Raw genomic sequence first — 17876 nt, 5'->3', positions numbered from 1 at the left:
ATTATTATTATTCCATCTACAGCTAACTTTTATTCTGATTATTTCAAATAATTCACATTTCCATGAACGACTTCATCAAATAATTGCCTTTCATCACATTAATATTTGGCCCAAACAAGCCTCTGTCGCAGACACTTCGGAACCTAATTAACTTCCTTAGTTAATAAGCTGCCAAAACCTGCAAGAAGCAGCTTTTCATGCGGAACTTATTAGAAAAAGGAGGAATTCTGTCAAGCTCAAGCCACAATCTGAGAACAGACGAAGAAGAGAATTTCTCGTTGGGCTCTGAAAGGAGTGTGAAAACACAAAAGAGGCCAATTTTTCTTTGTCAGTGATGGAATCCTCCAATTATTCTTCGCGCCCACGTTTCCACTCAAGTCTATTCCGTTCGCCCATTCAGAGGACCCCGACCCTACTACAAACCTCTTGAGCAACACAAAAATCTCAAATCGGCCTATCACGCTCTATATTGTGGATTTTCACTAATCGGCAGGTGGGCCACTGTATCAGCAGTGACTGAGGAGGGCTGTTCAAAAAAAGAGAGTAACAATGGACAACAAATGTCATTGTTGTCTTATCTTCCTCCCTTTGTGCCTCCGCCCGTGTCGGCAGCACACCTTGCCTCTGTCGCATTATGGTGCCCCGAGGGTGTTGCCTCCTGCTCGCCCGGCAGCAAATCAATACTTCACTTGTGGTGCGATATGGAGATAAGACAAGTCATAATCCCCACGCCACAATGCTGTAGTGCCTTCACCCCTCATAATGCTGTCGGGAGATGTCCTTGACTGATAACATTGACGTTGTGCAGCCGCACAGTGTGCACGGTCTATTAAGGAAACCTTTAAACTGACCACAGCAGGGTTTTTACTGGCTCAAATTGAGACAGAGCTGACACCATTTGCACGTGTGCGCATATCGCGCCCCCAACTGGCTCAAACAAGAACTTTCTTAAATCATCTTTATGAAAACACGTGAAAATATAGGAACCCTTTTTTTGATCTTTTATAAATGAACGGCAAACAATTTAAGATAAACGACTTTTAAGTCTACTATGAGGTGAAGAGAGAGCTAAACAAGACTGTTCATACAAATCGTACCCTCGGTGCGCGCAGAAATATGAATTGCTGGCACAAAAACGCCTGAAGACGTCAGCTGGTCTTGAAAGTGGCTGCTCAACAGCGCCCCCTGGTGCACAGAAGACAGAATGACTGGCACTTGTTTCTCCGCGGTTCAGATTAGTCATTTTCAATCATTTCCCTGTGAATCGGCATTAGTTTTCCTTCCAAAACAAAATCAAATAGACACTCAAACACAATTAATTAATTAAAAAGTGAGATAATGTCAGTAATAACACATTTAAATGCATCCTACTTTGCCATTACTGATAACCTTCTGCGGTGGCAAAACGCACAAAACAAGCCAGAGAAGTAAAAGGCATGGGAATTTATTTACCAGCACGCAGGATGTTGATGGGTTGACTTTTGTGGCAAAACATTTTGGCCTAAGTTTGGTTAAAAGCTGTTCATATTTAGAATTTAGCCTTAGAGGAGGTCTGTAATTTTATTATATTGCACTTCCCTCTGGTATAAAACGCTCAAAGAAATTATGTCAAATTCAAGCTGAGCATAAATCCCCAAAGCCATCAGAAGCACCTTTGGCATGTCCAATGAAAGCAAACATGCACGCGACACGTTCGCGGTGGCATTAACCTTTCCTTCGTCACTGACTCATCGGATTAGCCGCTGCTTTTGATCAAATCTGCCGGGGAGGAACCGGATCGCCGCATCGATCGGAGGAGACTTGAATGTCACCTCTGCACCGTGTTTTTGTTTCACAACACGAATGGAATACGGCTGGCCTATATGCTGTGTATCGTGTCCTCTTCAAATACATTTTCAATGCTCACCCCCACGCTTTGAAAACATTTAAACTTATAAAAACTCATTTGTTTTTTATTCAAACTCACTCACGGGCAAGAAATGGAGGACCGCAAAGTTTTGAGGAAATGGCTGCGGTGTGATAAACGCAAACAAGCTCCTGGGTGGGAAGTCACAAACTCTTGTGGTGTTCCAACTCACCAGGCTGGAAGTCAAGGACGGGTCCGACTTGCCGAGGTTGAGCGCACGAATGCGGACAAGGTTGGAGGAGGCGTCGGAAAACGACTGTTGCGGCCATGTTGTTTGCTGGCCGTGGGCTGGGAGCAGAAGGTACTTTCCTGTCGCGGCAAAAGGAACCAGAAAATCAACCTCAATCAAAATACAGCAAAACAAATAAGAATATGCTAATCTAAATCCTGATTACAACACAGTCCTGTTGTGATTAGCAAACTGCTCCTTAATATAAGGTTCATAAATTCCTATAGTGGCCACAAGATGGAGACAAAACACTACTTTTGTATTAGACAACGCTCTGTCCAACAAAGTTTCTCGGTCGCTAGATGCCACAAAATAGTGCCAAAGCTCAATTTTAAAGTTAGTCTCTTTTTGTGATTCACAGTTTTACTGTTCTTCGTGTTTTTCTGAGGCTCAGAAAAAAAACAGCTATGCTTGTATAGTTTGAAGGCGTACGAGTTTGTTGCAGTGGTATTTATTTGCATTCACCCACCTTGTTATTTATTTATTTTCATTGACTCTTACATTTAATTTTGCACCGTAGGTTTGTTCTATACAGTGACAGTGTATTCTGATTCACTTCCTTATATTGTTGTTCAGTTTGTTAAGTCATAAGTGAAAGTGTTTGTCCAGCAAATCAATTAGCAGAATTTGAAGCATTAATTCCATGCACATTACCACGATAGTAGAAAAGAGGTCTCTTTTAAAAAAAAAAAGGGGGGGGGGAAGTTATATTCTCAAACATGTTCCAATTATTTGTAGTTATGTTGAAGTAACATTTGGTTTATGAGAGTGTCTTTTTGAACGCCTAGAGGTGCAAGGCAAGCAGGGTCCCAAAAGGATGGAGAATCGCGATCCTATTAAGAGATCAGGGGCAATCCCAACATTGCGTAACTAGTGCGGCAGTACTCCGACAGGAGTAGCGTGCAAAAACAAGGCTGTCCACATGAGGACACTGCTGCATTTATGATAGCACAAGGATTAATTCTAAGCCAACATGATTTGCATTTTTCTCCTGCACATCACTTTTTCTTTGCATGAAACTGTCACAGAAAAGAGGTCAGGTCCCCAAAAAGGACGAGGAAGGAAACCTGCGGTCCTTCCTTCTTAGTAAGCAGTATGTGTCGACATAGAGGAAACTGTCATCAGTAAACACTTTCATGCACGAGTCATCAAGCTATGCGTGCATTTCATTAGAAGGTAATGTGAGCGATGAAAATGATGTAACTTCGAATTTACCTGTCAGACCTCCGCCCAAGCTGCGTCTTCTTATGTGCATGCCGTCGTCGCTGAGCTGGCGCTTGAGACGCAGCGTCAGCTCAGGGTGGCTGGACTTCCTGAGCGACGCCGAGGAGGGTGGATAGAGGATGTGGTCCAGCTACGGTAGTAGGAAAAAAAAAAATACATATGCTCCATTAGATGTGTATAAACGTGAAAAGGTGATGTCCGAATGCTATATTAGACGCATTAAAAACATCAACTTCCATGCAAATATGCGACAGTTGGTGCATAAAAAAGATTTTTGCAGAAAAAGGTAAAGTAGGAAAAGAGCGATACATTTTTTTCAGGGGTCATAGTGAGATGATTATTAGTAATCAATGACGTTAATAACCTCAGAAAGTTAATAAATATATAAACGTATGCACAGTATATAGAGAAAATAAAATATATATTTCTTAATTCTAACAAAAAGTGTAAGGAGCTCAGCAGCATGTCTTATAAAGTCAAACGGAAAACTCAACAAATAGCACCCTAAAGTTTTCCACAGTAAATAGTGCCACAAAACTTCCATAATCCCTCATTATTATCATTTAAGTAGGAAAAGAAAAATGTTCAGAGAACTTAACATCTCAAAATAAGTCATCTTAGAATTGATTGCGTCGCGCCCCTCTGATTAAAAAAAAAAAAAAAAAAAAAAAAAAAAGGCCAAGGTTATCGGACAGCTTTGGTCGTGCAACATTCAAGGAAAATAAGCTTCATCGTCCTGACACAGTTAACTTGCTTGAATTGAAAAAAATATATATAAATAAACAAATAGTGCTGTGGCGCCAAGAGGGTCAAAGTTTGAGCAGGTAATGACTGCTGATAAGCTATCGGAGGGTTCCAATAAAGAGCGCTCGAATGTTAGCCTGGCTAACAAGCACAACCTTGCGCCACACACGCACGCACGCACCCCCACACACACACACACACACACGCATATAAAAACCCCTTGAAGAGGGCAAGTGGCAGGTGACTTTTGACCTTCCCCCTTGGGTGCCTGAAATCAGCATCAAACCAAACCTAACCCTCCTTCCTTCCTTCCTGGCTGACTCGCCGGGCCGCCCGCTGTGGACACTGCCAACAGGGCTTTTATTTCCACAGCAAACACCAGCGGGTCACGACTGCCAAACTCTGCTGCTGTTAACAAGACACACATGATCGCCGAGTTGTTTTCAAAGACAGAAATGACTGACGGGCCTGGCGGCTGGACACCCGCCTTTTGGCGTTTCACAAATTCACATTTAACATGCGCAGAAACTGTATGGAAAAGAAAAACTTTTTTTTTTTTTTTTTTTTTTTAAATAGCCTCTCCATATTCGGCTCTTCATCTATTGAAGGTGGGCAGACATCCTCCCCCTGCAATAAATAGTGGCTCACTGTAATTGGATCCCGGTTGTTGATCCTGTTACCGCTTGTCCAGTAGGCGGGAAACGCACTTGTATCTACACAAACAAAAAAGGCCGTCATGAAAGCTACGAAGATAAACAAACGGAGATTATTTTTGCATAAGCGGAGCGAACAAACGATGTCCACACTGATTAATATTCTCTCCGATGATGAAAGTGCTCTCAAGCGACGTAGTCGTGTATAGAAGCCTTCACAGCTCATATGGTAAAGACACTTGAAAAAGAGGTGAGGACGCATTGTCGGTGTTTCTTTGAGCGGTTGCTAGGACGCCGGGAGTGCACGGAGGCGGTCCAAACCGGGAAGCGAGAGGGCTATGCGTCGATCACGACTGACCTCTCATCTTGCTCCCCCTGTCATTGTCCTGCTCATGTCCTATCATGTTTCCGGTACACTGAGGGAACATCGACTTTGCTGCCTAAACAGGTGGCGGGAAGACTCCAAAAACAATGTCAAATATTGATATAAAAAAAAAAACGAAAAAAAACCCGCTAAGAATTGGTTCATGAAATGAAATTGTGGGAAAATGGCTTTGCAACACACTTAAACGCCAAATAAAAATGTGATCCGATTAATCGAAAGAATAATCATTTCTACACGCGAGGCATGTCATCGGGCTTTTACAAGGATGCCAAATAAGGATGGGCAAAATTATGGAATTTCAAGGTTTAAAATCAACCGGAATTTATGTTGACCCATAATGTTCCTGTTTTCTGAAGCGGAACCACGATTGGTCAGTCGCAGAGCCCTGAGCAACTCTGATGTCATTTTCAGTCGCCGGAAGTGACAAGATGGCCGACGCGTGAGATTAAAAAATGGGTGGTTTACTGCTTCATTTATATCCCGCAAATGCAATATTAATCAGAATGTCATGTTTTGCCTAGAACTTATTCTTGTAAATATTTTTTGGTTGGTCGACTTCCCTTTTAAAACTTGTTTTGTTAGACAAAATTAAGTGTTTGAACATTTTGGTGCTTGAATACGCTTATTACATTGTATTAGTATTACCATTAAACTCACTGATGTTACATACGCAATTATGCTAACAATTTTGAAAACCGTGCAATCGAGCATAAAAAAAAACAGGTGCTAAGGAAGGAACACTTTAAAAAGCGTGTTTTATTAAGTTTACATTGACTATGTCGCTGATTATTACTCACCGATTGCGGGTGGGCCCAAAGTGCATCGCCCGCAATAAACGGGGGTTCACTTTACTTGACGGTGTTATAATACACACGCCGCGACATAAACATCGTTACTCACTCTTTCTGGGCCCACGGTAATAAAATAAACTAATGCTCCGCCAGACCTCGTCAGTTGACATCTGTCTTGTTCAACCCCCTCGAGGGATTTGTTTTTTCTTTCCTCAGTGTATTGTCGGGGGGGATACGAACATTTTTCAAACCAAACTCTACAGAGATGTAACCCAACAAGCTCAGAAGCGATCACCCAGCAGACACCGACACTTTAGGCCCCTTCAACTGGCCGTGGCTTCGGGTTGTTGAACTCTGCAAGCGTTCGCAGAGGGGTGGTGGGGGGGGGGGGGGGTTGCCTTTCCTGTGTCGACATGATTTAAAGTTGGAAAATTCAGGAGGCTCTTTCCAACGGTGACTTCACAGTGCGGCAACAGCAAGTGTCAAGAAGCACACAGAAGTGTTTCTACATTTTAAAGACTCGCAGTCAAATTAGTTCAGTTTCGGGCCTCGCCTTTCTAAAATGTGACTGCCAAGAGTCAATTATTAAGATCTTTGAACGGTGAACAAAAATTTTGAGTGAGCGGACATCCGATCCAATTTAAGAGCTCTCTTTGCTAAATGTGACCCAAAGAGTGGGAGACATCAGCTCAACATCTAATTACAATATTCTAAGAATTTTTTTAGACATGATTAAAGATTTTTAAAATGTAAATTAGAATTAATTATTTTAGGCATTATCGAGGTCTTCATTTTGGAAAATGTCATTTAAGACTTTTTAGGAGATTTTTAAAAGGTTATATCAAATTTAAGGTCTCTCCTTCCCTAAATGTGAACACCACGGATGGGGGGGGAGGGGGGGGGGGGCGTGATCACATCATCATATCGCAAGAATTCAAGAAATTATTTGGCCTATCACAACAATTCCATCAAATTTCACAAAAATATTAAAGGCTTGTGAACAGGAGTTTTAAACTGCTAGTATTTTTTTTTATTGAGGACTTCATTTAGGAAAATCTTGATGGTTCTGAGGTAAAGTGAAAGAGTCAAGATTGATGAAAATCAAATATAATCTACACATGGACTGAAGTACGACTGAAGACTGAAGTTAAAAGTCAAACTCCGCCTACCTTGTTTCCCTCTGGCAATTGGCCGCAGGATAAATTCCGACCGAGTGACATGTTTGAGTCCAAACACACCTCCGTCGTGTGTCTTGTGTCATTCAAAGCATGATTCAGGTGTCAAAAGTCAAAAAAGATGCAACGCTGGGACGGCAAACTCTCTCTGGTGAAACGAGAGTTAATCAGATTGCGCTAATCCTCTTAGCCGCTAAAGCGTACGCGGACAGTGGACACCCGTCCGGCTGACAGCAATAGAAAGTTAAACATTGTCCAGTATGAGCAAAGAGTGTCGTGAAGCGCCGACAAACAGCAATGATGCAACTTGCTGGAATAAACGATTTCATCCCACCTGTCTGCTAAAAGGAGCATTACGACAAGGGGCCGCCATCTTGGGGGAATTACCCCCCCCCCCCCCAAAAAAAGGAAAAAAATGGAATGACTACTTCAAATGCTCAGAAATTCTCCATAGCAAGTAAATTCATGAAAAAAGACAACCGCAAAAAAAATAAAATAAATAAAAAAATAAAAAACATTTGCTCAGTTGCTGTTTGAAACGTCACGGTCATTTTGACCCGTTGCGACCTGCACGTACATTGAAAAAGGAGGTTCCCAGAGTAGAAGACGAAAACCAAAAAGGTTGAGGAGAACATTGACGAATAAAAAAAATCTTTAGTCTCATTCAAAAGTGTCTTCTTTTTGGTGTGACTTTCTAGAAGTGATAGCTCACAAAAACACTCCCACCCCTCAATTTTTTTTTTTGCCTCCAACATAAAAGAACTCAAATATTACAAAGCCCATCATGTGATTTTCAAAATTCTTGGCCTTTTGGAGCTGCACATCTTCACCCGTCTGTGTCTCTCTCTACAATGCTTCAGGTCTTGTTATGAAAGTTGTGAGTCTACATCCGTCCGTGTCTTATTTCTCCGCGTCCGTCTGTCTTTGACATTGAAAGTCATGTCACGAAGGGACCCGCATGTATGACCTTAGTAAAATCTTATCAATGGAGTTGTGCGTATCAATCTTTGACATTTTAAAATGCCTTACGATGGAGTTTTTATCTATTTGCGCCTTTATCACATTTTTGGGCATCAATATGGGCCTGTCTCTCTCGCTCTCTCTCTCTACATTATATATTTTTTGGACAATTACGGGTGGGCCTGGAACGTAACGCTGCCCTAAACAGAGCCTCACTCCGTATTCATGACACTCAAGAGGCGTGGGTCTCCTCCAGTCGCCGTGTTATCAGTCGCTCGCAGCCCCAGCGATAGCAGGTCATACTGGGCCAGTGCAATCATTTACAGCCAGTCCGTTTACTTCCCTAAAAGTAAAGTCAACAGGTGCTTGGGGGATAGAAACACACAACAAGTCTCAGCTCAAGTTCTTTTTCCACGCACATACGCCGCCCGTCGTCTTCGCGGCCCCAGGATGCTTGTTTAACTAAGCAGTATGCTCACACCTACGAGACGAGCGGGCAGGTTTCTGAAACTTCAACTCCACCGCTGAGCAATGTCAACAATCTTCGGCTTCAGTGAAGCTTGCAGCTAACAGCTCGGCAAGGGACAATTATTCTTAACACACATCACGTCACTCCATCTCGGTGGTAACTACACTGTCACAAATTGATGTCATTTCGACAGTATCTTGTTGTTTTATCATTTTGCAATGTTTAATTGTATACTGCATTGCATTGTGGGCGAAAACTAGGGCTGCACGATATTGGGAAAAACTGACATGGCGAATTTTGGCGAGGTTGCGATGTACATTGCGATATTGAAACTAGAAAATTTTTCACCTGAGGACTCAACGGGACTAATTAGCAGGGGGCGTGCGCAAATGGTCCGTGTAGTCTCTACACTGTAGATCATAGCGGAGCGTGCTGCTTTTATGAAACAAACCAAAAGTTTCTGTGTTCTAAATTTCTTTTTTTTTAAATATTAACATCACACGTCCTACGATGTCACTATCAAAATTCTCTGACATTGAAGGACTGCCTGCATGAAAGTGTTTTATCGTACTGGTAACATCCAACAAACAAGTGAATAGCCAACAGTCTGGCATGTATGGTGTCTTTTATTGCGTGCTATTTAAGAGCACACCTGCACCCGGAGGCCATGTTGAACAACGCTATTGTTTTCTTTTTAATGGAATAACCGCTGCTGGAATTCTCCACACTCGCAAGAAGCCTGCCGCTGGTCTGAGCCGGTCGCAATCATCTAAAAGTTCCCCATTTTCCCACCCGTCTATTTCCGGAATGAATGTCATCTAAACATTGTAGATACACACGCGCACAAACACACACACATATGCTCTGCAATGTGGAGAGAAGAAAAAAAAAAAACACATTCCTGCTGATGCGACTAAGAGTAATCCACAGAGTATATTTTACTAATACGACGACTACTAAAACGCAAAAAGTGAGCGGTCACTTTTTTAAGATTTCATGGCGTATGGGAATAAAATTGGTGGCGTTGCAATGTGACAACCTCCAGATGCGTTCAAGTTAAATTTTCATTTGTTGCGCAAAACCGATGGAAAAGCTGGCACGGCAATTTTTGAGCTTTTAATTTAGACATTGAGTGTTTTGTGAAAGAATGTAAACTTTTGAATATTGATTTATGTTCTGTTTGAAAGTGTTGAAGTCGGTGCTAATGTTGTCGACAAAAACATTTTTGGTCAACTAAAACTACACAAACTAAACCAATTTAGATTTTTCAAATTATGACAAACTAAATGAAACTTTAGTCAAACTAGTCAAAACTCAACACTAGATCCACGTGCGTTAAAAGCGGTGGCTTGAAGGTTTAACATTCATGCTAAATTTCACTCGCCCATCTATGGCATTTCGCATCATGTTCGCATTAAGCCATCAGATGTTCATTAGATTAACTTAAATGGTTTAGAATTAGAAATTAGAAAAAATAAATGTGCAATGTTTTTTTATCAGTAAACTTTGTCCAAATATAGAAGCAAACACAATTTGCCTCGTATTTAGAGAACCTTGCGAGTGGCAGGGAGAACAGACACCATGAAAAATACTTTTAAAGGTGTATTTAGAAACGAAAAATGCATTGACAGTGGTAAAATAATATTAAATGTGTTTAAAGCATGTGGAAGGAGGGGTAGAAAATATATATATATATTTTTTTTAATGCAATGCTCTCTCAATATCACAGATTTTCACATATCGCGGGTGAGACTGTAACGTATCAGCCATGATTACACTCGCAAATCCGCTTAAAGTAATGACTGAAAGGATACGATTTACATTTCTGCTGCTTAAGTTGTCAAATAATGGTCCTTTGTGGGCTTTTCACTACGCTGACAAAATCAAATCTTTTTTAATAATTTTTTTATTGCACCTGGGGAAAAACAGGGATGAGTCCACATGTGGGAAAAAGTGATGATATGCAGATGATAACCTGCGCCAAGCACATTGTCAACTTGGCACGCATTGAGGAAGTGCCTACTCAAAGTTGGTGTGGCTCTGGGGAATTTCTTTTCTATTTAAACACGTTTTTCTACTTTGAGCGAGGAGTGTGCTGATAAACATGTGCCTTAAGCCAACTTTCTAAATAAAGTCACATTAAGTCAGTGAGCATTCAAAAGGCAAGTAATGGCCTGTCATCGTTGCAAAATCAATGAATCATACACTTGTTTTTGACTGTTCCTTCACACGCAGGAAAAAAATGAGATTATTAAGGGGGATATATGGCGAAGAATTTTTTTTGTTTTTGTTTACATACCTAGAAAGTGCTGACTTGAGACACAATAGTAATACGTACAGTATTATTATTTGAAAACATAATGTGTAATTAACTGTCGTATTTGTGTGTTGGATGTGTGCCTTTGAGTCCGATTTAGCAGGTTAGTCTCACGGGACAGGAAAGGAAAGAAAAAAAAAAGTTGGAGCAACATAAAAGAGGAAAAGTGAGAAATGGGACAGAAAGACAAAGAAATGCAGAGCAAAAAAGATGCATATGGTCACATTTTACTATTGTTGACTCGCATCTTTTGTGGTGGCTAATGTTTTTGAGCCTGTTGCTGCCGCCCACATTTAAAGACTGTGTCCACTTATGTGAAAATAAAACTTCATTACACTACAGATGTGGAGGAACCAATGACTACCAGGCATGGGCCCCAAAATGTGGTTCTAGGGTGAAAAACGTGTTGGGATGTTCCTCTTTGGCTTTGAAGACGACTTAAGATAAATATGCTTTGTATTTTTGTTTGTTTGTTTACCTTCTCGTCTTCGTCACACTCATCGTCTTCGGTACTCTCAGTGTTTCGCTCCTCGTCCACTTTGGAAACTCTCCCGAATTCCGAGTGAAGGTGGGCGCCTCTCAAGCCCACTTCGGCGGACATGTCTCCACTCCCCTCCATGGCCGTCTCATGCGAAGACGAGGAACAGGAACAGGAAGAGAAGACCCCCCATTGACGACGTTGACCGCCACAGCACCCCCCCCCCCCAAAAAAAGTTAACCGCTAATTAACCTGCACCTGCGTAGTGACTTCATTCTCAGCGCGGCGGGTGTAAACACAAGAAACGACAGCGGAAGTGAGCGATTGAGTTGTGGCTTCTTCTGATCGGGCGGCGAGGACTGTCAACGGCTGGAGAAGGAGTCCATATTTCGCTTACAAGCGCGTCTTCCCTCGGCCGCCTTCGCTTCCGCGACCGGAACTCTCAAACTCTTGCTACCTTGGCGTCAACTAGTCCAGCGGCGAGCCAGAGAGCGGCGCCCAAAAGAAACAAATGTAAACCGCGCCCACACTCACAGCGCCGACCAATCGTGGAGCGGCGAGTTTTGACCAAGTTTAGACAATGGACGTCTTCGCGAATTGAGTGTCTCGCTCATAACGATGTTATAAAACTTAATATGAAAAGAAACATTTTATCTTCATGATGATTTCACAAAAAAAATTTGCTTTTTGTTTTTCATTGTCTTTAAGTGTACTTTAAGGTTTTGGGCTTGTCGCCTGTGTATGACATAATTGTATACCGGGGTGTGGTGGAGTGTGACGTCATAGCTACGAGTACAGATTAAATTAGTTAATTTTAGATATAAAAAATATTCAAGAAAAAAAGCATTTGGCGTGGGATAACTACCTCGGTATGATTCTTATCCCAAATAGAATTTATTTTAATATTTCTGGTAAATGTCACCTTTTCACACCTACATATAAAGCGTGCCCACAAGGTATGGAGGTAAATTTGAAGAAAAAAAAAAATCACATTTTATTACCTCCGAAAAAAAGAGGCAGAATCGCCCCAACACGTCACGGCCAGTTTGACCAACTCTATTACCGCAAAAATTGATCAGGATAGCCTCAGCACAAAACATACAATAAATAAAAACTTTTGCTTGATGTCACAGTGTACCCACTTTATGGGATTGCGTGTCATATTACACATTGGCATGTACACGTTTTATTAAGTATATGAAAAAGAAATTTTTTTTTGCTGCCGGCAAAACATATTATACTGAGTTCTTATACTAAAAAGAGGAAAATAATATCACGTTACATGTTTGTTATTTTAACACCAAGATCCAGCAAGTAATTGAAAACATTACAGGTAAGTGATACTTATTTAAACGATATAGCTGGTCTCGTGTAAATGAATGATTCACACTCGTAGCTCGTCAGACTTTTTGCAGATGCAACAGCGCCCTCTGTCGACAAAAGTCAGAAACGTTGGGAGGAAGAGGCTACAATCATGCTTTTGCTAACCCACGTTAGCCTCCCTAAATTGAGTCTAAAGTCACCGGGTGGCGGTTAGTATACTACATGGGTGGTATATGTGAAATGTGGCCATTAAATCGTCATTTTCGTCCAAACTTTTATAGCGCTTCTGATGCCATTTGGCTAGCCACTGGATAGCATAAACATAGCTCTTCTTCCTCCTGCTCGCCCCGCCCGTACCAGTATGCAACCATCGGGCGGCGCATGCGCGTTGTTCCCTGCTGTGCGCCGCTCTCTCCACTGTTAGCATTGTGTCTGAACTGAACACAGAGCCGGACCGGCGAGCCCGTCCTTCGAATATTATAACCCCCCACCGCGGCAATGTCGGGCAGGTCGGTCCGAGCGGAGACCCGGAGCAGGGCCAAGGATGACATCAAGCGAGTTATGGCCGCTATCGAGAAAGTACGAAAATGGTAAGCGGCGGTGGTGAAGGGGAAGGCGGGGGGGAGACAAAAAGACGTCTCTGTGGTTATCTAACGAGAGAGAAAGCAGTGTTGGGGGAGGCGAGGGAACCGAATCAAGTGAAACAATTGGGAGACTTTAGATGGTCAAGCGGGTTTGCGGCGCATGTGTGTACCGGCATAGAAGAGCTGTAGCCCGGCTGCCGAGCAGCTCCTCCTCGCCGCGCGGTGGAAGCCAGGAGCCATTTCGAAAGCAGTCACATGAAGCCGCCTGACGCCGAGCACTTACTGCTTTAAACGCCCCGGGGAACCGCGGTACTCGACCCGGCGACGTTTGGGGACAACCCCCCTCGACTCGGAGCACTTTTAAGCTGTTTTTCGATTTTAAACCGAGCGCTTTTTTTTGGGGGGGGGGGGGGTCGAAGTGAGTAAGAGAACAAGGCTCTGGCGGTGGGGGGTGGGGAGCGGGAAGTAGGCTGTTGGGACGGGCGGTGAATGGCTTGGCAAACAATTATTTCAATTAATTGCAATTTGTTACAACTATCACATTTAATTAGCATTAACACTTGTGTGTGTTAAATTGTCACCGCATGTTATGCCTGGTCACATGGTAACCTAATTGTGGCTTGAGAATATATAAACTGGGCCAAATAAAAAAAAGAAATTGTAATTACTATGTCATGCTCAATTAGCATTTACATTGTGTAGTGTGAAATTAGCACAGCGCTAAATGCTTGTTAGATTGTATAGTGCAATTGAAATAATAGACGGACATCACAGAGTCACAGGTTTAAAAAAAAAAAAAAACATTCCTTCAATAAATATTTTTTTTAATATAACATATCATGCTCAATTAGCATTTACGCTTTGTGTTTGTGTGACACGGCACTAATTGCTTGCTAGCTTGTGTCATGGAAAATTTTTCCGCGGGTCAAAATTATTTGATAGTGCAATAAAAAATGTCTGACAAACTGTAAAACGTTATAATGAACATTTAGTTAACACCGTGTATATATTATGTGTAATAAAATGATCACTTCCCATTTCATCATGTCCTTCTGACTTATTGTGGATGTCTATACCAATAGATGGTGCCCTAAGTGTGGATCTAAATGTATGAAGGAAGCTTTATCATTTTAAACTAGGTTTATTATTATTGTACAGTTTTGTGAATATATTATTCCTAACATGGAATTGTGATATTTGTGTCCAGGGAGAAGAAATGGGTGACTGTGGGGGACACGTCCCTTCGTATTTACAAATGGGTGCCTGTGACGGAGCCCAAATCGGATGACGTGAGTAGGATTGCAAAATTCCAATAATTTACAAGTGTACAAATAAGTTGCCCATTGTCGATCGTAAAACATGAACAAGAATAAACGCCGTCCATCCTTGACTGCCATCTAACCACTGAATAGTGGAACGTTCAAGATGTGAAACACTGTGATTGATGTCTCAAATTGCTAATCACATCTAAATTTTGATTAGACAAAATTGACAGTATAACATGAAAACGCTTTTTCAACTTAAATCTTGCGAAGGTGATCTTTATTTGGAACTACGATACCGTGCGCAAATTGAAGTTAACCTCTGTAAATGGTAAAAATTGAAAGCAATAGAACACTTCACCTTACCTTGAAGAACAAAGTAGTTTGATCTATATGTGACTTGATTTTTTTTTTTTAATGTCTTGAAGAAAAACAAGAACAAGAAGAAGGGCAAGGATGAAAAATACGGTTCTGAATTGACGACTCCAGAGAACAGTTCCTCTCCCGGCATGATGGACATGCACGGTGCGCACCACAAATGCTTCTTGTCCTGAATTTTCCCTAAAAATAATTGACAAAAGATGAATTGTCAAATAATGAAATATCGTGTGTTCCAGATGACAACAGCAACCAGAGCTCCATCGCCGACTCGTCGCCCGTCAAACAGGAAACCAGTTGTAGCACCAGCCCAGCACCAGAGTCCACCGGAGTGTCTCACCGCGAAAATAGCGACATCAAGGCCGAGCAAAGTCCTGACACGAAGAGGGGTGAGAGACAAACATGTCCTGACAATAATTTTGCCTTGAAGCAGTCAAGTTTACAACTGCATCATGTTGGAATTTTCCCCGAAAATCCAATATCAAGGGGCAAACATTAGCATTGTTAAGATCATGTCTTGTTTCCTTTCCTGCCATCTTCTTAGGTAAGAGCGGGGCATCAGCAGAGGCGTCGGAGCGCAGTGCAAAGCGAGACGCCGATAAAGACTCCGACAGCAAAGCCACTCAGGTAACCACGACAACAGGTCACCTAGTAACCACAATGGACAACAGACCTGCCAATCAAAGTTGTTTTTTTTTTTTCCCTCTCAGGATGTGGACCAAGAGGCCCCGCCCAGCAAGAAGTGCAAAGTGGAGTCTCAGGACTTTGAGGAGAGTTAAAGGTTTCCTCAACGCCTCCCCTCCATTAACTCTCTTAGGGCTAATGGACTCACACAGACACCTCCCACTCTCCCCACCTCCCCACCCTAGTACCGAAGGGAGAATCGACACACGCCTTCTCCCCACCCAATCCCTCTTCTGTCCAATTTGATGCCGCGCTTCCAGTCCACCAACAAGGAGCATCCGCCTGGATTGGGGAGGATTACGGGGGCTTGGTGGGGGTTCCTGGATGGTCCCGCTAGACTGATTTTAGGGTTTCTTTTCCTCAGGAGGGTCAACGCACTGTTACAAAAAAAATGGATCACGGGAAAAAAAAAAGTGCTGCTGTTAGTGGAAGTCTCTTCTCTCTTGCCATGGAGACGGTCTCCTGCTTTTTTTTTTTTTTACCGAAGGCAGTTTGTGGTGCCACCTTTTTGGTTTTGCCTTAAATATTCATCCCAGACGAGCACCAACCATGTTCAGTTAGTTTAGCACAAAGTCAGGAAGCAATATCCCGCTTTTCGCTGTACATCTTTTAGGATGAGACAGTGTTGTTGTGGCACCATCTTTTATTTTGCCCTAAACTTTATTCCATAGAAAAAAGACAGGGATCATGTTTTCATACACTACAGATTCAGTTATTTTAGCGTATTTTAAGATTAAGTCTGGAGTATTTTTTTTAGGGGTTTTAATCCAGGAAAACCATGAAGATTTGTCCCGCTCTTCCAGGCTTGATGGTACTTTCTAGCCTGTTTTTTTCTTTTTTTTTACAGAATAATCCAGGTGACCCAACAAATGTAGCGTGTTATAGTTCAGTCTACATGCAGAAGGAAACGAGAAAATAGAATTGTGGCCTGCTTGGCCGGATGCAGAATTTCCGACCTATTTTTTTTCTTTTTAACAGAATTATTCAGATGAACATCATCTTTACTCCTGCCAATTTTAGAGTCATTTAGCAAAAAATCCAGAAAGTAGGAAATAGGAAAGACAGAGCCTGAGGTGTGTCCTGTTCAAGCTGGTCTTAATGCTAACTTTCTAAAGTAGTAAGGTTAGTGCATCTTAACATAGTTGTGACGCTAACGTCCCTTATTTTCTTTTATTTTTTGCCAAATTATGATGGTAACCCAACAAGGCTAGCATAGCTTGACAACGTCAGAACACAGGGAGAAACCAGAAAATAGTGAGGTGTGTTGATGCTAAAGTCAGGTCCCTTCTTTTCATGGAACTATCCAGGTGACCCAACTGGGTTAGCATAGCTTAGCATAAAGCCAGAAAGTAGGAGGAAAACAGGAAATAATATGGATGACAAAGAAACGCCTGTTTGACACTACTTTTTTTTTTTTTTTTTTTTTTAAATGTCCTCCATGTGACTGTCATCGTAACAACCAATAAATTTAGCTTATCTTAACATCAAGGAAACGTAATGTAGGATATAGGACAAAGCGATGCTAACTTCCAAGAAGGAAAATCTTCCACTACGTTTTGTTTTCTGGCGCTAATGGCTGGCTCTCTACTTGAACTTCAGGTAGCTAGCGGGTGTGCGTACATGGTCGGAGAGAAGAGCTGTTTCGGAGGATGGATTAGCATATACCTCATTCCCAGTCCAGCCACGCTGGAGTTTCCAATGCTATTCTCTATGACATTGACAGAGTGTAAAATTAGCATTAATACATGCGCTCATTTTTTCAACACGTAGCTTTTCACCCCATTTGAGCCAGGAGTCGCTTTTAAGTGTGTTCACAGTGTGAAATCTTGTACCTCTTATTTTCTTTCTCTCTTCTCGCACCCTCTGGACCATTTTGTTTCATTTTAGAGCTTGTACAGATTTATGCTTTGGTTTGACTTATTTATTCCATCAGTAGTGCTCGGTTTTTATCGTCCAATGGTTTTTGTTTTCTTAATAAAACTCTTAAAATGTTGGGACTCTCTTCTTTGCACCACTTGCACCCACTGGAATTTTGGAAATGTAACCCCTGAAGCCAGTTTCACTTCATAAATTGAAATTCGGTAAACATGTCTATTATGATTAGACCCATTAAAAAAGTAATTCCTAAAAACGCACAAGAAGTCATTATGGTTTGAAGCCAGCTGAGTATTGCTTAACTTCTATTCCACAAACGCAAAATTTATCAGAATGCTGTGTTTTGACAAGTGGGCCTGTGTAGAATATATTCCTGTAAAGAAAATGTTTGGGTTGATTTTCCCTTTAAAATGAACCGTCCTAGACAGCCCATATTTGA

General features: G+C 41.8%; 2 protein-coding genes across 5 annotated transcripts in view; one reads left to right on the top strand and one right to left on the bottom strand.

Moving 5' to 3' along the window:
* The window catches only part of LOC148319028 (microtubule-associated serine/threonine-protein kinase 3-like), a 38175-nt gene extending 26659 nt beyond the window's left edge, over positions 1-11516 (bottom strand). For 3 of the 4 annotated variants that reach the window (XM_088280789.1, XM_088280782.1, XM_088280783.1), the window contains exons 1-3: positions 11332-11516; positions 3351-3489; positions 2079-2215 (exon numbers count right to left, since the gene is read on the bottom strand). In XM_088280789.1, the coding sequence (XP_088136915.1) occupies positions 2079-2215; positions 3351-3489; positions 11332-11472 (417 nt within the window). In that variant the 5' untranslated portion in view covers positions 11473-11516. Of the gene's footprint in view, positions 1-2078; positions 2216-3350; positions 3490-7101; positions 7241-11331 lie in introns of those variants that run through there. The other variant, XM_088280784.1, reaches the window with a different exon arrangement.
* A 1502-nt stretch (positions 11517-13018) lies between these two features.
* On the top strand, positions 13019-17554 carry bcl7a (BAF chromatin remodeling complex subunit BCL7A). Its single transcript, XM_088281031.1, has 6 exons — positions 13019-13244; positions 14446-14527; positions 14929-15025; positions 15118-15267; positions 15423-15505; positions 15589-17554. The coding sequence occupies exons 1-6, from the start codon at positions 13153-13155 to the stop codon at positions 15655-15657; spliced, it is 573 nt and encodes a 190-aa protein (XP_088137157.1). The 5' UTR covers positions 13019-13152; the 3' UTR covers positions 15658-17554.
* The last annotated feature ends 322 nt before the right edge of the window (positions 17555-17876 follow it).

This window comes from Idiotropiscis lumnitzeri, chromosome 18 (assembly GCF_059441095.1).
Source record: "Idiotropiscis lumnitzeri isolate Australia: NSW breed Sydney's pygmy pipehorse chromosome 18, RoL_Ilum_1.0, whole genome shotgun sequence".
Classification (NCBI taxonomy): Eukaryota; Metazoa; Chordata; class Actinopteri; order Syngnathiformes; family Syngnathidae; genus Idiotropiscis; species Idiotropiscis lumnitzeri.
This window is presented reverse-complemented; position numbering and strand designations above follow the sequence as displayed.